Below are 22,926 nucleotides of genomic sequence, written 5' to 3'. Positions count from 1 at the left end.
AGCATACAACAAAGTAGATAGAGAAGGATTGTGGAGAGTTCTACGCATGTACGGTGTAGATGGTAAACTGTTAGGTGCCGTCAGGAGTTTTTATGATAGTAGAGGGGCATGTGTAAGGTTAAATGGGCATCTAAGTCAATGGTTCATGATCGATGTGGGTGTGTGACAAGGTTGTGTAATGTACCCATGGTTGTTCAACATATATGTGGATGAGGTGATGACAAATGGAGAGAGGGATTGCACTGATAATGAATGGTGGTGGCTGGAAAATCTCAAATTTGTTGTATGCTGATGATGCAGTGTTTCTTGCGAATACTGGAAAAGAACTTGGTAGACTAGTGCAATGTTTTGCTGATGTCTGTGAGCATCGTGCCCTGAGAGTAAATGCAGAAAAGAGTAAAGTGATGGTTAAAGTGAGAAAGTGACTCCCTGTGTGATGCTACAATGAATGGAGAGAGACCTGAATTGGTTAGAGTTGGTGAGAGAGTTCAAATACCTGGGTACAGTGATAGAAAAGAGGAAAATGTGCCAAAGAAATGGAAAGTAGAGTGACACAAGGAACGAAAGTAGCTGGTGCTATGAAGTCTTGATAAGAAAGGCTTGAGTGTTGCAGCTGTGTGAGGCTTACATGAAGAAGTGTTAGTGCCAACTTTAACATATGGATATGAGACTATGGTGTGGCATGAAAAGTCAAGAGTGAGAGCAATGGAGATGGGACAGCTGAGGAATGTAAACAGAGTACAGAGAATAGATGGGATACGAAATAATATGATTCGTGAAAGATGCGGAGTGAAGAAGTCTGTGGACACCAAAATTGATGAGAGTGTACTGAGATGGTATGGTTACGTGGAGAGAATGGATAACAACGGAGTGGTGAAAAAGGTATACAGTATATGAACGAATCTGAAGGAGGGAGGAGGTGAGGTAGGCCTAGGAGAAAGTGGAGGGATAGGTGGATGAGTGTGTGAAGAAGAGAGGTATGGACGTCGGTGATGCTGAGGAACTGACAAAAGATCAAGCTGGCTAGATCAATGTTGTGAGAAGTGCATGATCAGGGATTTGGCACCCCTTTTAACGTGACAGAATCCGGACTAACTCTATAAGATACATTTACATGAAGCTACAGAATGTGGTGAATGTTTTTGGCATGTCAGACAGGGACAGGATTCCGGGGGTTTGAATGATGAGTGAATGGAAGCACGGCCCATTGGACTGGGCAAACTTGGGCTGTCTGGACATTCTACTCCTCACCCTGCCCTTGGGTGAGACAGGAGGTCTGGATGATAATGATAACATTTAATCACATGAGTGAAGATATGTCATGTAAACTGACAATGACAATGGTAAAATCTGATCAGAATATGCTGCAGTCGTGTGGTATCCACCAGATAGGTATATGTGAAGCTACAGAACATGGTGGAAGTTTCTTTGGCCTATCTGATGGAGCCAGGATTCCACAGGTTTGAATGATCAGTAAATGGAAGTGTGGCCCATTGAACTGGGCAAACTCAGGCTGTCTATGTTGTTACTCCTCACCTTGCCCTATGGTGGGAAAGAAGGTCTGGATGATGATGATGATGATATGTGGTATCCCTACCTTAATATATATATATATATATATATATATATATATAGTGTGTGTGTGTGTGTGTGTGTGCACACGCAAAGAGGCCACTAAGATGATACCAAACCTGAGAGAACTGCAGGATGAGGAGAGGTTACAAAGCCTTAAATTGCCTATATTGCAAGAATGAAGAGAAAAAGAAGACATGATAATGTTATGTAAGTGTATGCATGGCACTAACAAGGTTACTACTGATAATTATGTCGTTGGGGACAGTGGAAGAAGACGAGAACATGCTTATAAACTTACGCTGCCAGGGTGTTTGGGTGATGAAAGAAAATAGTCTTCCAAACAGACCTAAATGGAACCAATGAGATGAAGGTGATAAGTGCTAAGGAATGTCCATATTTTCAGGGAAAAGTTCAACAGTTGCAATGCTGGAGACACAGCAATACAAGTATAGTAACCAAATCCAATAAGATACAAACAGGTGAATATTCACACACACACACACACACACACACACACACAGGGAATCATCACAATGAAGAGGTTCATAAGACAGGTTAATGTTTAAGCAGTGGTTATATATATATGAGTAATCTAGGAAGCTTGAATTATGTATACAGGACTGTATATCCCATTTCACTGGGCATGCTGTAGGCAGTTCTCCCACTTCTCCTTGTTTCCAGATCTTACCTCACTCCATTCTCAGGTGGGAAAAAGATCAGGATCATTATGATGGATGTGTACTGTGGGTTATAACAACACTTGCATACCAGTCAAAGGTCCAAAGCAATTTTGTAATGTGTGTGTGTGTGTGTGTGTGTGTGTGTGTGTGTGTGTGTGTGTGTGTGTGTGTGTGTGTGTGTGTGTGTGTGTGTGTGTGTGTGTGTGTGTGTGTGTGTGTGTGTGTGTGTGTGTGTGTGTGTGTGTGTGTGTGTGTGTGTGTGTGTGTGTGTGTGTGTGTGTGTGTGTGTGTGTGTGTGTGTGTGTGTGTGTGTGTGTGTGTGTGTGTGTGTGTGTGTGTGTGTGTGTGTGTGTGTGTGTGTGTGTGTGTGTGTGTGTGTGTGTGTGTGTGTGTGTGTGTGTGTGTGTGTGTGTGTGTGTGTGTGTGTGTGTGTGTGTGTGTGTGTGTGTGTGTGTGTGTGTGTGTGTGTGTGTGTGTGTGTGTGTGTGTGTGTGTGTGTGTGTGTGTGTGTGTGTGTGTGTGTGTGTGTGTGTGTGTGTGTGTGTGTGTGTGTGTGTGTGTGTGTGTGTGTGTGTGTGTGTGTGTGTGTGTGTGTGTGTGTGTGTGTGTGTGTGTGTGTGTGTGTGTGTGTGTGTGTGTGTGTGTGTGTGTGTGTGTGTGTGTGTGTGTGTGTGTGTGTGTGTGTGTGTGTGTGTGTGTGTGTGTGTGTAATGGACACAATTCAGGTTTTTGCTGATGTGAAAACCAAGAGGGAAGTACCAGCATGTAATACACAGGTGGCCCACCTGATTGCCCCTAAGGGACCTTGTGTTCATTGGGGTAGCTGCATCATTCTGGAATGATTTCTTGGGCATGTCCAAGTCAGAGTCGTCATCATCATCAGGATCAATCTTCAGCATGAGAGCCTTGAACTGTCATCAGAATGAAAACAATTCAGATTTCTACATAATTCAACAGTGTCTTGATTTTACAATGCCATGAACTGTTCAAATGAAAGAATAATGCCCACATACTGACACTGTGATTATTATGGAGTATCAAAGACTTGGAAGGTCAAAGTCAGACAAAACTGTTGTATCTTCACATTAAACATCAATATTGTAGGTAGGTATAATTCTTCCAGAACTCATCAATTCCAATGAAGACAAAAAGTTACAAAATTCATTTCCAAAGGCAGTCAAGTTCAATTAACTCATTTTTATCTTTCTTTAATAGTAAGTCTAATATGTAGCATTACAAATTAAAAACACTCTTCTGATACAGACTGGTGATAGAGAGTGACAATTACCATCCACTCACTGGATGCAATGCTGTCTATGTTTTTTTTCCCCCTTTCTCAGTCAATATGTGTCTGACCTCCTCCCTTCCTACTTCTCCCTCTCCTTCCCACCCCTTTTCATTACGTTTTTTTATTACTCTTCTTTTCACTTCATGGGGTTCTACACGGAGTGACAACCCAAATGCTTTCCTGCAACATAGGAAACCGTTTACAATGCTGGGTGACAACCATATAACTACGTTACTGGGTGGTGGAGCCCACAATGGTGCCCCTGTTAATTGTGTGAAGAGATGCAAATGTAGCATCCATCCAGGAACTAATGCTCCACAGTATTGCCCACACTTCACTGTGGTGTGGTGCTGTCAGTCACACAGGAACATCAGTTCACTGATGGGACTGCCCTCCTGAGGCAGTAGCTTGTTTGGAGTTGATGGGTCTGCTTGGTCAGACACTGGAGTTGATGAACAACAACTGACACAAACTAGTACCAGTGGAAGAAATTAAACAACATACCATCAAGCACTTGAATATGCTGAGATTCTTATGTTCTCACTACATCCTGAAAATAGTATTCAGCTAAAAGATTTTTTTTTTGTTAGAGGGGTTTGATACATCCTTCAATCAAATTTTAAACACTAGGTCCCCTAAAACCAAGTAAAATGTCTGACCAATGGGGGGGAGGGGAATCACCATGCTGAATGTGTTAATGTGTTAATGTCAATGAACTCACATTGAGGTACTGGTTGATGAGGTCAATCTTTGGTCTGAGGTCATCACTCCCCTCAAGGGTATGTTCTGGCTCCTCCTTCAACCGGTGCAGGATGGACTTTGGGTTGAACTTTGCTGTACTTTTCCGGCTGGCACTCTTTTCATACTGCTTTGAAGTGTCCGACGGAGAATACTGGGTAATTTTCCTATAAGGAAGTGGAAACCGCAAATCATCAACACTGTAATGCTTTACGTAAAATTATTTTTATCCATCAAGCAAACCTTGCTGCATTATTGTCCCAGATAAAATAACACCTGTTCCTCACTTCTGGATTCAAAATAAAAGCTCTGTGTGTGTGTGTGTGTGTGTGTGTGTGTGTGTGTGTGTGTGTGTGTGTGTGTGTTTTGCTTAAAGTTGTCCCTTAATAAATACAATTTTCTCCCCGTGTACATAAAGTATTCCAAGTGAGGACTAACTGTTCTAATCTATGATATTTGTTGAAAATGTAAATAAATACCCATCAGTGATGCCATAGATCTCCTTGAGGTAGTCCTTGAGCATAAGGAGGAGAAGGCAGCCTTGTGAAGCATTCATACATTCTTGGAGGTGGTCATAGGTAGGTGGGAAGCGAGCCAGGTACACCTCCACATCCTCCTCATCCTCCAAGTCATCAACGTATTCAGGCTGCCCTGTCTCCGGATTAATCTTTACCTCTGCATTAGGTGGAGGCAGTAGACCCTGAAGGGAATAAGGGCCTCATCATCATCATCATCATCACCATCATGACCATTCCATTTTTCCAACTAGGGATGGGTAAGGCAAGCTCTTAACACATAATGGAAGAACTATCAACAACATACCTAGTGAAATGGGCCTCACTATTATTTACAATCATTATTTACAATCATTTGGAATTTGAAGGTGAATGTAGGGAAGAGTAAAGTGATGGTCTTTGAGAGAGGTGAAGTCAGTGAATGTACAGCGAGGTTGGATGGTGAGGAATTGGAAAATGTGAGTACGTTTAAGTACTTGGGTAGTGTGATGAGTAAGGATGGAGGTTTGGAGGGAGACGTGCTTGAAAGGGTACAGCAGGGAAGAAAGGTTGCTGGTTCTTTGAAAGCAGTGATAAGAAACAGGGAAGTGAGCATGGAAGTGAAAAAGTTACTACATGACAGTATTGTGATACCAACTCTAACGTACGGAAGTGAAGCTTGGACGTTGTTGGAAGGACACAAGTCAAGAGTGAGAGCAGTGGAAATGAGTTATTTAAGAGGAGCCTGTGGAGTCACATGGAGAGATAGGCTGACGAATGAGGATATAAAGGAACGTTGTGGTGTTGATGTGGATGTGATAGGGAGCGTTATGAGGAACACACTGAGGTGGTTTGGCCATGTGGAGAGGATGGAGGGTGAAAGACTGACGAAGAGAGTGTATGTGAGTGAGGTGGAGGGGGGAAGAGGGAGGGGGAGGCCGAGGATGAGATGGAGGGAAGGGGTGGAGAGGTATATGAGAGAGGGGGGTGTGAGTTGGGAGCAGGGTAGTGAAATGGCGGGGGACAGGGCGACTTGGAGGCGATTTGTTTGTGGCCACCCCAAACGGGATTGAGGCGTCTGGCAATAGATAGATAGATTTTGGTGCCAATTCTCTAATCACTGCACAGTACAAGACTGTTTTTAATTTACATTTCTGACATCAAGGATGAGCAGCTGCCAACAATGGGAATTAAGGAAATACAGCTGTCTCTGTACTACTAAGCTCAACACAAGATGAACATATTCTACCAGTTATGCCACTTTTCTTGGTTCTGGGTCTTGTTTTTCAGTTGGGAAATCCGGTAGACACAATAAATGTTATGCATTCCCACCAGCAATACAATAGACAACATAAATGTTTTGCATTTCCAACCAACATTTGAAGTCATTCCCATTTTCTATGGTGCCCAGTGCATGATGCAAGTATGTAGCAGGTGGTTAAGTGCCAACAACAGTCTTCCTCTGGAAACGGAAGGGATAAAAATGATAATTTTTTATTCTGCATAATCCATTTCACTTGCTGCCACCAGCAACTACACAGATCATCCTGCCTCCATCCCCATCAAGCCTTCCACTCACGCAAAGAAGGGGATGGATGAAGATGCAACTGGCAGGGAACTGGAAGAGACAGTATCATCACTGTCAAATGGGGCAATGAAGCCTGAAAACGGAGACTACCATGCAGAGCGATGTGCCCCAGCCATCCTCCTGTGCCTCCTCTCATAGCTCCTTGCCACCACTTCAGTGACCCTGAAGACCTCCAGTGCCTGGGAGCTTCCCGTACCTTTCTGATGCCTCACACTCTTCTGAGGCGTCAGGCTCTGAGAACAAGGGTCAGATAGCCAGGAGTCACGTGCAACTTAAAACACATTACAGCCTCCCAGCCCTTGTGTGGCACTTTTGCAGCACCCACATATCACCAATCTCACCACCACCCACAGGCCACCAGTTTCACCTCCATCCACATCGTCCCAGTCTGATACTTCACGGGTGTGTAGGGGAGTGAATATAGTATACATTTGTATACAGAAATAAAAATAAATTATATAGAAAATATGGAAAACTTAAGTGCGGTGAATAAATGTTTTTACAACATAAAGGACTGACTTTCATTTAGTGAAGGTCATAGGGGGAAAAAAAAAAAGTGCATTATACATACGCCACAGAATATAACAAAAATTATGATACCTGTACTAAATATAAGTGTTGTAACCAAATTTGTATGGTGATTTTGTATCATCTGGTTGTAGTTGCCACTGTGCTACCTCAGTCTGTCTGCTCTGGCAGACCCATCAACCACAGGAAAGCAAGTCCTGCATGGCATCCTCTGCAGTGAACCAATGTTTCCATGTAGCTGACAGCATCTTGCCACAGCAAGGCACAGGGATTAGTGTGGATGTTTGGTTCCTGGGTGGATTGTCATATTTGATTTACTTTGGCTTAATACAAGTAACCATATTTTCCACCATATAATGTGCACTTTTTCCCAAAAAATTTAGTTTCAAAAATCACCCTTCACGACTCCACAAAGGTCAGGGTTTGCCGTACACCTACAGGTAAAGAGCTGGTACCCACAGCCCTGTTTGCGGGAATGATGAAAATAACAATGAAATATGAGAGTCAAGGCCATCAACAGTCAGAAACAAAACCACTCAATGGCCTAACTAACAATTAAAATTTCAATAAAACAAATGTGTGCACTGTCATACATACATACATCATTAATAGACAGTACTCTAAGCATTTGATGGGTTAGATATGAACACACATGGAGTGATTGCACCACACCAAGCACTTCAGTAGATTGTAAACAAAAGTAGGCTGATTGCCTGCTAGTGAATACAAGTGTTGAAAGATTTGTAAATTCATGTATTTCCACTTCAAAAAAAAAGCAATGAGTTGGTTATCACGCAAAACTGGTACAGAACATGGCACATGATAACGGAATTGTATGATTACGAATGCAGTACAGCCTTCATACAACACAAAGACAGGCTATGCAGAACCTTGTGCTGAATCAAACTCGTGCTAAAACATGACATATATTTACATGTAAAATAGGGGGTTAGGTTCTGGGAGCCCCACAATTTTCATTAAAACTATATATAAAGATGGGTTATAACACATGGTTCTGCTTTAACCCTCACACACCAGGCCATACTTAACATAGTCGTCACCTCACTACAAGCAATTTTTTGGAAACCACTGAAAGTTCCTTGTTTTCAAACCTTAATACTTCGGAAAGTACAGCACTTAGGAAAACATATTAATGACCATTCACTCAACAACTCTTCCTCTTGCGAATGAAAGAATCTCCAGGTCTGTAGGTTTCGTTTTGTTTCGTTTCGTTTTTAAAGGCTCCAACATGCTTGCATGCGTCGGCCTTGGTCACTTAATGGCGGCTCTCCATGCTGCACAATCCATTGCAGCCTCCCTGTTCAGTCCCTTAGCTCTGAGGTCACACTTAATGACCTCGTCCCATGTCTTTCTCGGTCTACCCCTCGTAACCCCACCCCCAATATTAACACTTCTCACCTTCGTCACCCAATTATCATCCCCCATCCTCTCCACATGCCCAAACCATCTCAATCTACCTCTCCTCATCACAACACCAATACACTCCAGTCCCATCCTACCTCTCAACTCTTCCATCGTGAACCCAGCCCCCCCCAGACCTTGGATGCAGAGACGCATTACACATCCACCTAATCACTGTCATTTCTGTACGTCTGAGCTGGCGAATATCCTCCTCCTTCACTGCCCAGGTCTCACTACCATACAGCATTACACTCCTAACACATGCTGCATACAAAGACCCCTCAGCACATCTTTGTATGCAGCATGTGTTAGGAGTGTAATGCTGTATGGTAGTGAGACCTGGGTCCTTGCATTAATGAGTAATGGCATGAGGAAGAGAACTAAATATTGCCATGAATGGGAGGTGAGAGCAGGACATGTTCGTGCGTCTGCCTGAAGCACCAACTATGGTTCTGCTCTCAACGTGGTAACTTACTCCACTACTAGAAAAACTAGAAACTGTTCCATTCAAGGCATGCTATATGACACTATCACTGAGCACTTTTCTAGTATTCATGGAAAGAGACTTGGCAGGGGTGGATCAGAATAGAACGAGAGATGTAAGAAAACACTGTCCTACACCTGGCAGAGTCACAGAGATGACTGATGTATGCTTGCCTCAGATGATGGAAGGCTATCCCCACCCTATGGTGACGAGATCAAGTGGCGGCCACTTCAAACTGTGCGCGAAAACACTTTCAGTTATAGCCATCCCCTGGTGCCCCCAATCCAACAATTTCGCGTTGGATATAATTGTCACCTGGCGCTTAGGGGTTAAGACACCAGAGGCATTTTGTTTACACATGATTTCGCTGACTGGATACATCAGTGCATCCTAAACCCAATCAAACCATGAGCTTTTGCTCCCAATACTTTTAACAACTAAGGACTGCCACTAAGCCTAACCTTGAAAGTTCCAGTACCAACCAGGTAAACACTTCACACCAAACAAACACGTGAAAAATCACCACCCATTATCATGCACATTTTGCCTAGAACTACTTTCGGCACACTCATTATATCTATCTATCTATCCATCTATATATGTGTGTGTGTGTGTGTGTATATATATATATATATATACACATACATATACAGCGAGGTCTCAAATAACGCAGGAATACTGTCCACGGATGTTCCTGTTTTATGAGAATTCTGCGTTACAGGGCCATATGTTTACATGTTAAAGGGTTTCATGTTACCCAAGCCAGTCCCAAGTTCCCCTTTTGGGACAATTTTCATCCCCCCCCCCAGGACATTTACCTACCCAATAAAGACTTCATTACTTACAAACATTGGAGGATTCCTCATCTTGAATGGAAGAGGTTGTGGGCTTGCTAAGGAGAGGTGGAATGAGGTTTGGTGGTGGTGGTGGTGGTGGTGGAGGAGGAGGAGGAGGAGGAGGAGGAGAAGAAAAGAAGAAGAAGAAAAGAAGAAGAAGAAGAAGGAGGAAAAAGATGAAGGAGGAAGAAGGAAGATGAAGAAAAAGAAGAAGAAAAGAAAAAGCAAAGATCACAAAGAGAACATGAGCAATCAGAGCATGGGGAGAGGGTAGGCTCAAGTGAGGGCAGGAATGCTCGGTGGACCACGACGAAACCCCGCAGACAGCCATACATCACAGGCTGATGCAACCCACTTATGACTATCACTGGCCGTGATGTGTCTGTTCCCACTGCATTATGACTGTTTGAACCATAATCTGGGGCCTCTGGCCACGTTATGCCTACAGTCGTCTCATAGTCTATCTATCTATCTATTGCCAGACGCCACAATCCCGTAAGGGGTGGCCAATGACTTTGAGTTATTTGTTTTACAGGGAGTCTCATAAAAAAAAAAAAGGACAGCTTCCTCCTCCTGCGTAGTCTATCATTTTCGCGTTGACTAAATTTAGGCATTTTATATATATACTGTATATATATATTTATATATATATATATAAATATATATATATATATATATATATATATATATTATATATATATATATATATATATATATATATATATATATATATATATATATATATATATATATATATATATATATATATATATATATATATATATATATATATATATATACCATCCACTCACTCGATGTAGTGCTGCTCTCGGGTGTCTGCCCTTTCCTTTCCTCCATCCTTCTTTCCTTCCATCCTCTTCTGTTTTTCTTTCCTTCATTCTTTCCTCTTCCTTCTGCCTATGGGTGACTTTACACTCCCTCTTCTGTCTTTCTTTCCTTTATTTTTTCCTCTTCCATCTGCCTGTGGATGACTTTACACTGAGTGACAAGCCAAATGGTTTCCTGTGCACCAGGAAACCATTTACTACACTGGGTGGTAAATATATAACCAAATTTTGATGCTGGTGGTTTAGTGAGTAATTATGGCTTGCCTAGCCCCAGGCACCTATGCTCCTCATGAGGCAACATAGGATTAGATGATGGATGGATGGACATATACTGTATATATTTACATATAAAGCAGTGTGAAACTATTTTTGAGTTTTGAAACTATCATTTGTCAACAACAATAAAGGAAAATATATATGCTGAAATCATCAGCATGGAATGATTGTGTACAACTTCTCTGATAAAACACGAACGCAGTACCGGTACTCCTGAGTAACAAACAAGTTAGGCAACCAGTATAATTTGTATGATACACAATTCAGCAGAAATGAAGTCACATAATTATCTTACCTAATTTAATATGTCAACACATAAAGTCTTTACATAACCTATGGGCAGAATTTTTTTGTCTCCAAGTCAGTCAGTTCATTAAAAAAGTTACAAAGACCCTTCACATGTTGCACTAAACGTGAAAACATGAATGCAGGTTGAAAACTGGGTGCAGGAGGTGACAAGTGTGAACATCAGGGGTAGAGTTGCGTGAGGCAGACCGAAAAAGACCTGTGACGAGTTCATAGACGGTGACCTCAAGGATAAGGAACTGAATAGGGAGGCTGCCAGAGATCAAGCAGCATGGAAAGCTGCCATTAAGTAACCAAGGCAGATGCATGTATGGAACTTGGAGCCTTTATATATGATACAAAACAACACTGTATAACAACACGTAAAATAAAGGTAAACCAGGATAACTTTCCAGTGCAATATACTCACTCTGCAATAACTGTATTAAAGCAGTCTACAGGGTAAAGAAACATCAAAAGCAATCCCATATAACTTTCTACAAGGTGTACGGCCTAAGATTAGTCTACAATACAACAGTCCAGAATATTTAAAGACAGATAACGAACCTACTCCAACTCGTGGCACTGACCCAGACATCAAAGTAAAAAACGGCAAGGAAGGGCTTGATAAGGGATGCAAATAACATACCTCCTTGAAGGCCTGCAGAAGATTGGAACCAGTGACTGAGATCATAATATCAATATGATGAATGATGAAGAGAGGCTCATCCAGCACTTGGTATGGGAAATATGCCAGGTTGTCTGCGATGAATAGCAGTTCATTAAGAGTCGACCTCTGTTAAACAAAAACAAGAACCAGTATTAGCAAAGTACTATATTATTCACCTACCCTTCATCTAATTTATATTCCTGGATTACAAACCCCCAACATACACATAACCTTTCACATAAGCAAATTTGTACTTATTTGTGTGTATATGTATGTATGTGTGTATATATATATATACACTGTATATATATTTTTTGTGGTATATGGGGGCGCTCACCGTCCACTCACTCGATGTAGTGCTGCTCTTGGATGCCTGCCCTTGCTTCTCCTCCATCCTTCTTTCCATCCATCTTCTGTCTTTCTTTCCTTCATTCTTTCCTCATCCTTCTACCAACAGGTGACTTTACACTCCCTCTTCTGCCTTTCTTTCCTTCATTCTTTCCTCTTCCTTCTTCCTGTGGGTGACTCTACTGTACACTGAGTGACAAGCCAAATGGTTTCCTGTACACCAGGAAACCATTTACTATGCTAGGTGGTAACCATATAACCAAGTTTTGGCACCTGGTGGTTTAGTGGGTAATTACAGCACTCCAATCGGATTGAGCCGGTGAAGGTTTATATCCAAGGGATGGTTGGGGTTTATTGCTCACATAACGCCACCCACTGATGAGTGAGGCTGGTCACTCTCATCTTATGTCAGGACCAACTTGCACTGCCCCGGGCTCCTACGCTCCTCAGGAGGAAACGTAGGATTGGATGATGGATATATATATATATATATATATATATATTAAACACTTAATACAACAAACTAATTAGGGGGAGGGGTGGGTCGCTATATCGGTATTATACGAGGGATTACCAAACCTAAGTCACTATATCCAGGGAGTCGTTCAGTCCTAAGTGCACAACCACAACCTAAATTTACTCTATGATGTTTTACATGGAGAATTCAGTGGTTTATGAAGTTGTACATGTAAATACAATACCGTATGAAGTTGTACATATAAATACAATACCAATAATAAGAATACAGTATAATGTAGTACTGTTACAGTACACTTACTGTGCCAGGAAGGGATGCTGTTGAAGTACACTTACTGTGTCAGGAATAGATGCTGTTGTCACCGTAGGCTGATTCATGAACTTCCCCCGCATTTGGCGACCCTCATTCGCAAAATCCAGGGGAAGTTCGATCGCGACTTGACTGTTTGCTATATCCGAAATTCACAATACCAGGGTTCATTATATCAAGGGTTTACTGTGTGCGTGTATATATATGGCACTCGGGCAAGTAGATGCTTCATTCTGACTTGCCGGAAGTGCTTGGGATAGATTAAAAGCATCTACTTGCCCAAGTGCCAGGGAGTTAACTCACCCTCTTCAGGCCCACAGTGGGGTCAGAGGGACATTGGTTACAAGATTGTGACAAAGTGAGTTAACTTTTACCTGGTCGTGGTGTAGTGGTATGCTGCCTGGCTCTCACCTGAGAGTCCCGGGTTCAATTCCCGGCATATTGGTAATTACTCAGATGATTTTTCCTGTGTAAAATACAGGTTTCTCTCTTCATAGGAACAAGTGCTTGATAAAATTTGAAAGAGAGAGTGGGAAAGGCCACATGGTTTGGCATTAAGCCCTTCAACAAGGATGTCAATTTCATTATACTCTTCCAATCGCCAGAAGATTTTATAGTTCAGGAGACCAAACAAGTAGTGAAAGAGCTACTGAAGACAGCCCAATGCTTCCTGTTCAGTGTCTCTTCAAATTGTGGATAAAGCAAGAATAAAGTGAAACACATAGCACCACAGGGAAAGAGTTGAAGAGAGGCACAATTATCAGATGTCCTGTAAAGTAGCAGACAGGTGTTATGAATGCTGCTAATAAAACAAATGTTGGCCAAGAGGGATGTCCTACACTTTGTATCAATACACCAAGGGCAGGAATATCAAACTCTGTACTCCAGCCCCTTTAACCTTTGAATTAGGTATTGTTCTTTTAGCAGATTCTTGCTACCTCAAAATAATTACAGTAATTCAAACTGGACGAGTTAAATATACCTTTAATAACTCCTCCAGTACTCGATATAGCTTACTTAACAAACTTCCAGATTCATTTGATCAACTCTTCAATAATAGGTAAGACTAAATACTACAAATAACTGATCAGCTCCTTTAGCATCACATCATCATCATCATCATCCGGACCTCCTTTCCCACCCAAGGGCAGGGTGAGGAGTAGCAATGTCCAGACAGCCCAAAATTGCCCAATCCAATGGGCCATGCTTCCATTCACCCATCATTCAAGCCCCCGGAACCCTGGCTCTATCGGATACGCCAAAAACACTCACAACGTTCTGTAGCTTCACATAATCATATCCAACAGAGTCAATCCAGACACTGCCACGTTAAAAAGGGGTGCCAAAAATCCCTGATCATGCACTTCTCCTCACAAAATTCATCCAGCCAGCTAGATCTGTCAGTTCCCTAGCCTCACCGACTTCCGAACCTCTCTCACACATTCATCCACCATATCTCTCCTCCTTCTCCTTGGCCTACCTCGCCTCCTCCCTCCTTCGAATTCGCTCAGATATACCTTCTTCACCACGTTATTGTTATCCATTCTCTCCACATGACCATACCATCTCAGTACACTCTCTTCAATTTTAGCATCACAATCACACAAAATCATCTGATGGAAATGGTATTCAAAATGAAGAAGTCGCTAGTAAAAGAGTTAATGGCCTTTTACAACACACAAGGAATAAGTACATAGCATTATTTCTCCTGTTCTTCAAGAACATACAGTAGAGACATATACATTACAGGAAGAAACTATACTTGGGATGAGGATATACAGCACTTTCAAAAAATAAACCAATCAGAAATAACACCAACTGCACTAACCGCTTGCTCTTCAAACTGCTTAAGTAACGAGAATGCCACAGCACGACGATGCTGCTTTGTGGAGCGCATGATGGAGTACAGGAAGCCATTGAGAGCACCTGGTTGCTCTCCTTGCTTGCAACGGAATCCTCTTGTGGGGGGTACTGTCTGGATGAGCGAGTGCAGACGATAGGACAGCCGGAACCCTTGCATGGCCTTCATGCCAATAAAACCTGGATATTTCTTTTCTATATCTTGCAGCTGTTTGTCTGCTGAATGGGATATAGCATCCTCTGTGTCTGTGGACATGCACACTAAGTATGGCACAATTTGCACAGGATGAACCAGACCCTGAGCCAATACCAACTGGATGACTCGCAAAGCTGAGTGTCGTACAACCACACACCCAGCCACAACACACTCCAGTACCTACAATAAAAAAAGTTAGTATCAGCACGATCATATGGATGACTGTGTGATCTAATTCACTGGATATGCTGCAGATACTTCTCCTAAGTAGATTGATGATGATGATGATGATGATGATGATGATGATGATGATGATGATGATGATGATGATGATGAGGAGGAGGAGAAGGAGCTTATTATATCATATTATTTATAAAGGCTCCAACATGCTTACACATGCCAGCCTTGGTCACCTTATGGTGACTCTCCATACTGCTCAATCTTTGGCAACCTCCCTATTTAGTTCCTTATCCCTGAGGTCACAATCACTGGCAGCCTCCCTATTCAGTCCCTTATCCCTGAAGTCACACTCAGTAAGGTCTTTTCAGCCTGCCTCTCGCAATCCTATCACCGACGTTCACACTTCTCACCTTCAGCACCCAACTGTCATACTCCATCCTCTCAACATGCCCCAAACCATCTCAATCTACCCCTCCTCATCACACCAATATATTTAAGTCCCATCTATCCTCTCAATTCTTCAATCACGATCCTTGTACCCCCAGACCTCACATTCAAGAATGCACTACACATCCATCTAGTAACCATCATTTCTGTACATCAGAGCCTACGAATGTCCTCTTCATTTACCACCTAGGTCTCACTACCATGGAGCATTACACTTCTAACACATAATGATGGTACAAAATTAAAGCTAATGGCTTAAGCAATTTCTTACATGTATCTGTTGTTGCACTGGCCTGTGGCATAGAACGCCTCATGAACTGCAAGAGTCTACCCAATATGAGGTCTGTTTGGAAAGTATCCGACCTAAGGCTCTAAAAAATATAAACAGATAACCTGCTGATCTAGGACACTACTACCCCTCAAAGTAGACCCCTTCTGACTTGACACACATAGCCCAGCATTCTTTACACTGCCTGAAACATTTCTCAATCAGTTTTTGTAATCTCCTGCAGGTGCTTCATTGCATTCATCACAATTTCTTCTCGTCTCAAATCGCAAACCCTTCAGCTGAATTTTGAGCTTGAAGAATAACCAAAAGTTGCACAGAGCCATGTCAGGGGAGTAGGGAGCCTGACGGACCTGCAGGATGTTGTGCTTGGCCAAAAAATCCTGAAGCAATTGAGAAGAATGGGCAGGGGGCATTGTTATGGTGCAGCTTCCAACTTGTTGCTTTCTGGTCTCTACCGCCGAACTGACTCACGAAGACGGTGGATAACATCAAGGCAGAAATGTTTGTTGACAGTCTGACCTTCTGGTGCATATTCGTGATGCACAACACCACAGCAGTAAAAAAAAATTGTCAACACGCAAGTGCACTTCACCTTACAGGTGACCTGTCGTGCTTTTTTTGGCCAAGGCAACCCTGCATGCTTCCACTGGGATGACTGTGCTTTGGTTTTTGGGTTGTACCCATACACCCAAGTCTCATCTCCAGTGATAACAGTCTTCAAAAAGTCTGGACCGCGATTCGCACACTCCAACACGTCTTGAGGAACAGTCATCTGAGAGAAGAGATCACGACGAATGCGACGTACCTGCAGGGGATACCGAAAACTGACTTGGATAAATGTTTCAGGCAGTGGAAAGAATGCTGGGTTACATGTGCCAAGTCAGAAGGGGCCTACTTTGAGGAGGATTAGTGCCCTTGCTCAACAGATTACCTATTTAACTATTTTGGGCCTGAGGCTGAATATTTTCTGAACAGACCTCGTATACCTGTTCTGAGAACAAGATACATAAAGCAACTGTGGTGTGCAAATGGGTAACACCTAGTAAGGAAGTCTGTCTACACCTTCATGCTGTTTCTAAAAACATTCATGCAAGCCATCCCAGTTTAATTTCAACACACCTGACAAGAGCTTGGTATCCCTTTTAATTGACTGCTGACAGATTGACCGACAGGGGATAAAAGGGAGCCAGAGGAAACATTCAGGAAGTGGAGAGAAGGTATGGTGCACAAAGGCTTGGCAGTAATTGCAGATAAAACAAAGTGATGATATCTAGGACTGGTAGCAGTACTGTCAATGCAAACGGAGTGTGGCCACGTGTGGTTTGCCACAAGAGCATGGAGAGTAATTCCATCTTGCGCAGTATTTGTGGCAAGTGGGTGCTCACAAAATGTAGTGGTATTAGCAGTGGACTGCAAGATTTCTTGTGTGCAGTGTGTCAGGGAGAGCCTGTGGAGACTGTCCAATGTGAAAGGACAACTGATGTGTAGATGAGTTGTTACTTAGGAGACATGTTAAGGTATGTGCTGGAGCTCTGTGGCTAGAGTGAGGAGTGGTTGAAGGAAGTTCAGGGAGCTGTTGTGTATCCTGACATTGAGGGTTCTCCCTCCATGCTAAGGGATTTCTGTAGGCAGCATGTGTTAGGAGTGTATGGCTGTATGGTAGTAAGATCTGGTCAGTAAAGGAAGAGGATATTCATAGGCTCAAATGTACAGATATGAGTTTATGTTTGAAGAGTAGGGAGGAAGGATGGGACTGGAGTGTATTGGTGTTCTGATACAGAGGGATAGATTTAGGTGGTTTGGGCATGTGAAGAGGATGGAGGATGACAAATGGGTGTGGAAATTGATTAGAGTGAATGTTGGGGGTAACGCTGTGAGAGGCAGACAAGGATGAGGTCATAGTGTGACCTCAAGGATATAGGACTGAACAGGGAGGCTGCCAGAGATTGAGCAGCATGGTGAGCCATCATTAGATGACCAAGGCCAATGCACACAAGCATGCTGGAGCCTTTATAAACAACACAAACAAAATAAATGGGTGAGGGAGGGCTAGGACTGTGAGGTAGCCATGATTCCTAGGGCTTGGATGAGTACACATCTGTGACCTAATTTACTTGGTATGTCATTGATTAGCTCTCATTCTACTGCGTTCTTTCTTTCCTTATTTCTAGACCCTGCCTCCCCCTATTCAAAGGTAGGAGAAGCAAAGATCTGGATGAAGGTTATGGCAATGCTGCTTTTTTTTTTTTTTTTTTTTTTTACAAATACTAATGACTAAACACTACAGGGAGAGGATAATACATAAAACAAACAAACGTCATGGTGAAATACTTATAGCTGTTTTTTCCTACTATTACCAATCTCGTTTACTTGTAAGAAATAGATTTTGGATGAGTTAAATTTCTTGCTCCTGCACTGTGTGTGCTGCTGGTACAAGATGAGCAACCTACCTGTTTCAGATAGATCTGGATGATGGCTGAAGCCATGCCAGACTGCACATCACACATTTCTTTCAGATTTTCTCGTGTTTTCTGCTTTGCCCCTGAAATATAAATAGCACATCACACGAGTACAGAGGCAGCAAGACAACTGTATCAAAGTATATCAGTGGCTTAGTGCCCACATAATCACTGTGTGAGATATTGTTATGGCAAAAATTAGGTTGCTGTTGTTGTTCTCTTTCCTTCATTCTTTCCTCTTCCTCATGCCAATGGGTGACTCTACACCGAGTGACAAGTGAAATGTTTTCCTGTACACCAGGAAACCATTTACTACACTGGATGGTAACCATATAACCAGATTATGGTGTCTGGTGGTTCTGTGAGTAATCATAGCGCTCCAACTGGATTGAGACTGTGCAAGTTTATATCCAAGGGGTGGTTGGGGTTTATTGCTAAAGTAATGCCACTCAGGGATGAGTGAGGCTGGTCACTCTCATCTTAAATGTCAGGACCAATTTGCCTAGCTCCGGGCTCCTACGCCCCTCATGGGGAAACACAGGATTAGATGATGATGATGATGAATGATGTTTCCAAACACTAGGAAAACAGTGCATAAACAATTAATATCCACAAATACCTTACCCATGTACAGCACCCCTCCTAACTGTGGCAGTGTTCTCTGGTCTTTCAGCTATGTAGACATCAAAACACACATGGAAATATCCATTATAACAGTAGATACTAAGAAAACAATGCATAAACAACAAAAATTCACAAAAAAAAATCAATGAAGACAACAGTTACATAAAGAATTTCGGAACCCATGTTGTCCTCACTGTAAGTCTGCCATACAGCAAACTGACTCACTGAGCAGAAAGTTACCCAGCTAGACCTGTCTGCTTCCTTTTGGGCACAAAGAAAAACATTTTCATGGCCAAATTTGCCCATGGAAATTGGTTACATTGGTGTAAATTGTATACCATCATCCTTGCTGGTGTTTATACTGTAAGATAAGCTAATAAAAACACACGAAAATGAGGAGTAAAAGTACAGAAATGAAGTGAGATGAGTACTTGTTCAAGAGCAAAAATAGCTTCAAATAACTTTCCACATTCTAGTGCAAAATTCTGCCTGCACTGTCAAGAGCTAGGTGTATGTCTAGATGCAGAATTTCACCAGTTTTCTTGGGGTGTTTTCAGAATTTCAATGTGGCCAACATTTTTCAAGTAAACTGCCAAAAACTAAAAAAAGAAGTCGCCTGTGGCAATGAAGGAAGGATGGGAAGCCAGGGTGGGGGCAGGTGGGTGGAGTGATTTAGTGAGGGGTGGACTTTGACCTTTTCATGATGAGGCAGATGGACGGTTTTGCTCTGCTGGTGGGTTAGGGTCTGTATTACTTGCGTGCTGGCAGAAACTTCCAATCAATCCACCCGGCCGGGGAACTTTCACCATTCGGTGGGGAGCCAGACAGCCTTGTCTGCTCTGCTTGTGAGTTACGGTCTATTACCCATGTGTGGACAGAGAGGCCGGTGAGCCTCCCAACCAACTTTTCTTACTTTGAGCCCGGCCAGTTGCCGATGCTGGAGCTTTCATGTCCGGGTATGGACAAATAAATTCGGATATGGATCTAACAAAGCCAAGGCCTAATATCCACATATGGAGCACAACCGGATATGGAACGTCCGGATAAATGAGTGATTACTGTATGCTCTTGGCAAACAAGATGCTAATCCAATTTACATTACCAAATTACAGATACCTAACCCTATTTTTTTGCAAGAAGGTTTTATATCAGTATTTCTCTGGAATATAACCAGGGCATATGGTAAGATTCATTATAATAATGGAAAATCTGAGAGCTACAAGCACAAAGACTTACATTCTTGGTCTTGCCTGATCATTCGAACCTCCTCCTCTTGAAGGTAAGTCTCAATGTTTTGAAGAGTCTGGATGCGCAACTGGGTATTGGTGCTGGGGTCTAGAAGTAGTTTGTGGTAGAGATGCTTGAGCCGTGAGCCCATCATTAATTCATAATGACGGATGCACACAAAACCTAAGGCCTGGAGGGCGTAGTAGCGGAGGTTCATATCTGGCAGGTCCATGAAGTACATCAGGGTATCAAACACTTTCTCGGTAATATTGTCCTGGAGAAAAATAAGATAACGTTAAAAGAAACTCACATGCATCAATCAGCGGGAAAATAACAGTTTACTACGAACCTGAATTAACATCTGAAAATATGTGTTGAGTCACTTCCAAGAAATGGGTCTTGAATATGAAAGAAAAACCTTTCATGAGCGAGGTGTAAACACTGAAATGCATAATCACAACACATAGCACAATGACTGGCCTAATGGCAACAGTAGTGACAACAACACGTCGGCCTAATGACAACAGTGGTTACAACAACACATTAAGTTATAAAAGCTATATCTAATGACTTGCCATTCAATCCATAATTGTATGTTATTACCTTACATCACTACTATGCCAAAATAGGTTATAAAAAATTGTGAACTGGATGTATCAAATTCTCTGTTAAAAAAAAAAAATTCCTTGTTTAGTATATTATATATATATATATATATTTTGCTATCACATTCATACTTATCTATCTATAGCCCGATGCCCTAATCCCGCAAAGGGTGGCCGCAGACAAAACGCCTCCATACTTATACCAAATAAAAAATGAAATAAACTGCCTTTAAAACATTATCACCACCATACAAGCCTTATATGTCTCAATACAACTTTTTTTTTTTTCTTTTTATGCGAGGAAGAAGGAACCAAAGGCCATGAGCCCGCAGTAACAGCTCCCTCCAAGAGAAAAACAAAATACAATAAAGAGCCAAATTCAAGATCCGATCATTTTGAGATGTCTGGACACACTACGTTTGAAAGACTGGAGATCAGAGGCAGCAGGAAATACAGACAGAGGGAGACAGTTCCAGAGCTGACCTGTTGCATAAATGAAAGACTGGGAGTAACGGTTAACTCTTGCATTAGAGAGTTGGACAGAAAAGGGATGACAGTTTGCCGCCAGACGGGTGCTACGCGCCCGTCGTAGAGGTGGAGGAATGCAAGCAGACAGTTCAGAGGAGCAGTGACCATTAAAGTAGCGATAGAAAAGAGATAAAGATGCAACAGTGCGGCGAAGAGACAGAGGTTGAAGGGAGTCAGTAAGAGGAGGAGAGTTAATGAGACGAAAAGCCTTTGACTCCACCCTATTGAGAAGAGCTGTATGTGGGGAGCCTCCCCACACATGAGAGTTGTACTCCACACAGGGGCGGATAAAACCCCTGTATAGAGTCAACAATTGTGCAGGGGTAAAGAAAGAGCGGAGTCGGCTTAGCACACCCAATCTCTTGGAAGCAGATTTTACAAGAGATGTAATATGATCTTTCCAAGATAAGTCCCGAGTAAATGAAACCCCAAGCATGTTCAAGGATGATGCAGGATTAAGGTGAATATTATTAAACATTAGTGGGTATACCTGTGGAAGATTTTGTCGGGTTGATAGGTGTAAGAACTGAGTCTAAGATGCATTAAAGACAACCATATTATTTTTACCCCAGTCAGAGATATGAGCCAAGTCAGACATTAGGTGTGCCATAGCCTCATCCCTTGTTTCTTGAAGTAACTGTTGAGATGGGCGTTGCGGGAACCGAATGGAAAGGTGAAGGGTGGAGTCATCAGCGTATGAGTGGATAGGGTTAGATGTACAGCTTAGAAGATCATTGATGAATAAAAGGAAGAGAGTTGGTGATAGGACAGAGCCCTGAGGAACACCACTGTTGATAGATCTAGGAGAAGAACGATGGCTGTCTACAACAGCGGCTATAGAACGACCAGAAAGGAACCTAGCGATGAAGGCACAGATAGAAGGATAGAAACCGTAGGAGGGCAGTTTGGAAATTAAAGATTTATGCCAGACTCGATCGAAAGCCTTTGAGATGTCAAGTGCAATGGCAAAGCTTTCGCCAAAGTCCCGAAAGGAGGATGACCAGGAGTCTGAAAGGTAGGTGAGAAGATCGCCAGTGGAGCATCCCTGACAGAACCCATACTGACGATCGGAAAGAAGGTTGTGATAGGAAAGATGCCTTAAAATTTTTCTATTAAGAATTGACTCGAAAACTTTTGAAATACAGGACGTTAAAGCAATTGGACGATAGTTAGAAGGTTGGGAGTGGTCACCCTTCTTTGGGACTGGCTGAATGAGAGCAAACTTCCAGCAAGAAGGAAAGGTACAAGTTGACAGACAAAGGCGAAATAGTTTGCCTAGGCAGGATGTAAGCACAGAAGCACAGTTCTTGAGAACAACAGGAGGGACCCCATCAGGCCCATATGCCTTGTTAGGACTGAGGCCAGTGATGGCAGAAAATACATCAACTGAAGAAATTTTGAATAGGAAGTGTAGTGTGTACTGTGCATGTAGTTTGGTGAAGATAGTTAGAGAAATTTGTACTGGAGAGCATGCTGGCCTACTCTCTGTGTAACTGAGACACTGAAAAAGTTCAGCAAAGGGGGATGGTCAGGAACTAGTCCTGAGGGCTGATGAAACGGGAGCTCCAGCACTCCCTGTCATCAGCTTTCCATCCACCTCAGGAGTACTGCCCTGCTCGACTGGTGCTACAGTCTACTCCACTGGAGTAGGAGGATACAGAAAA

General features: G+C 42.5%; 1 protein-coding gene across 2 annotated transcripts in view; it reads right to left on the bottom strand.

The window, feature by feature from the left end:
- Nipped-B (Nipped-B cohesin loading factor) overlaps positions 1-22,926 on the bottom strand; it is a 224,105-nt gene that overhangs the window by 50,526 nt on the left and 150,653 nt on the right. For both annotated transcript variants that reach the window (XM_080266118.1, XM_080266119.1), the window contains exons 24-30: positions 20,139-20,403; positions 18,270-18,361; positions 14,676-15,083; positions 11,692-11,838; positions 4,761-4,981; positions 4,265-4,448; positions 3,041-3,166 (exon numbers count right to left, since the gene is read on the bottom strand). In XM_080266118.1, the coding sequence (XP_080122244.1) occupies positions 3,041-3,166; positions 4,265-4,448; positions 4,761-4,981; positions 11,692-11,838; positions 14,676-15,083; positions 18,270-18,361; positions 20,139-20,403 (1,443 nt within the window). The remainder of the gene's footprint in view (positions 1-3,040; positions 3,167-4,264; positions 4,449-4,760; positions 4,982-11,691; positions 11,839-14,675; positions 15,084-18,269; positions 18,362-20,138; positions 20,404-22,926) is intronic.

The sequence above is a fragment of the Coenobita brevimanus genome, chromosome 18 (assembly GCF_032717465.1).
Source record: "Coenobita brevimanus isolate Jiangsu-jjx chromosome 18, ASM3271746v2, whole genome shotgun sequence".
In the NCBI taxonomy this organism is placed as follows: domain Eukaryota; kingdom Metazoa; phylum Arthropoda; class Malacostraca; order Decapoda; family Coenobitidae; genus Coenobita; species Coenobita brevimanus.
This window is presented reverse-complemented; position numbering and strand designations above follow the sequence as displayed.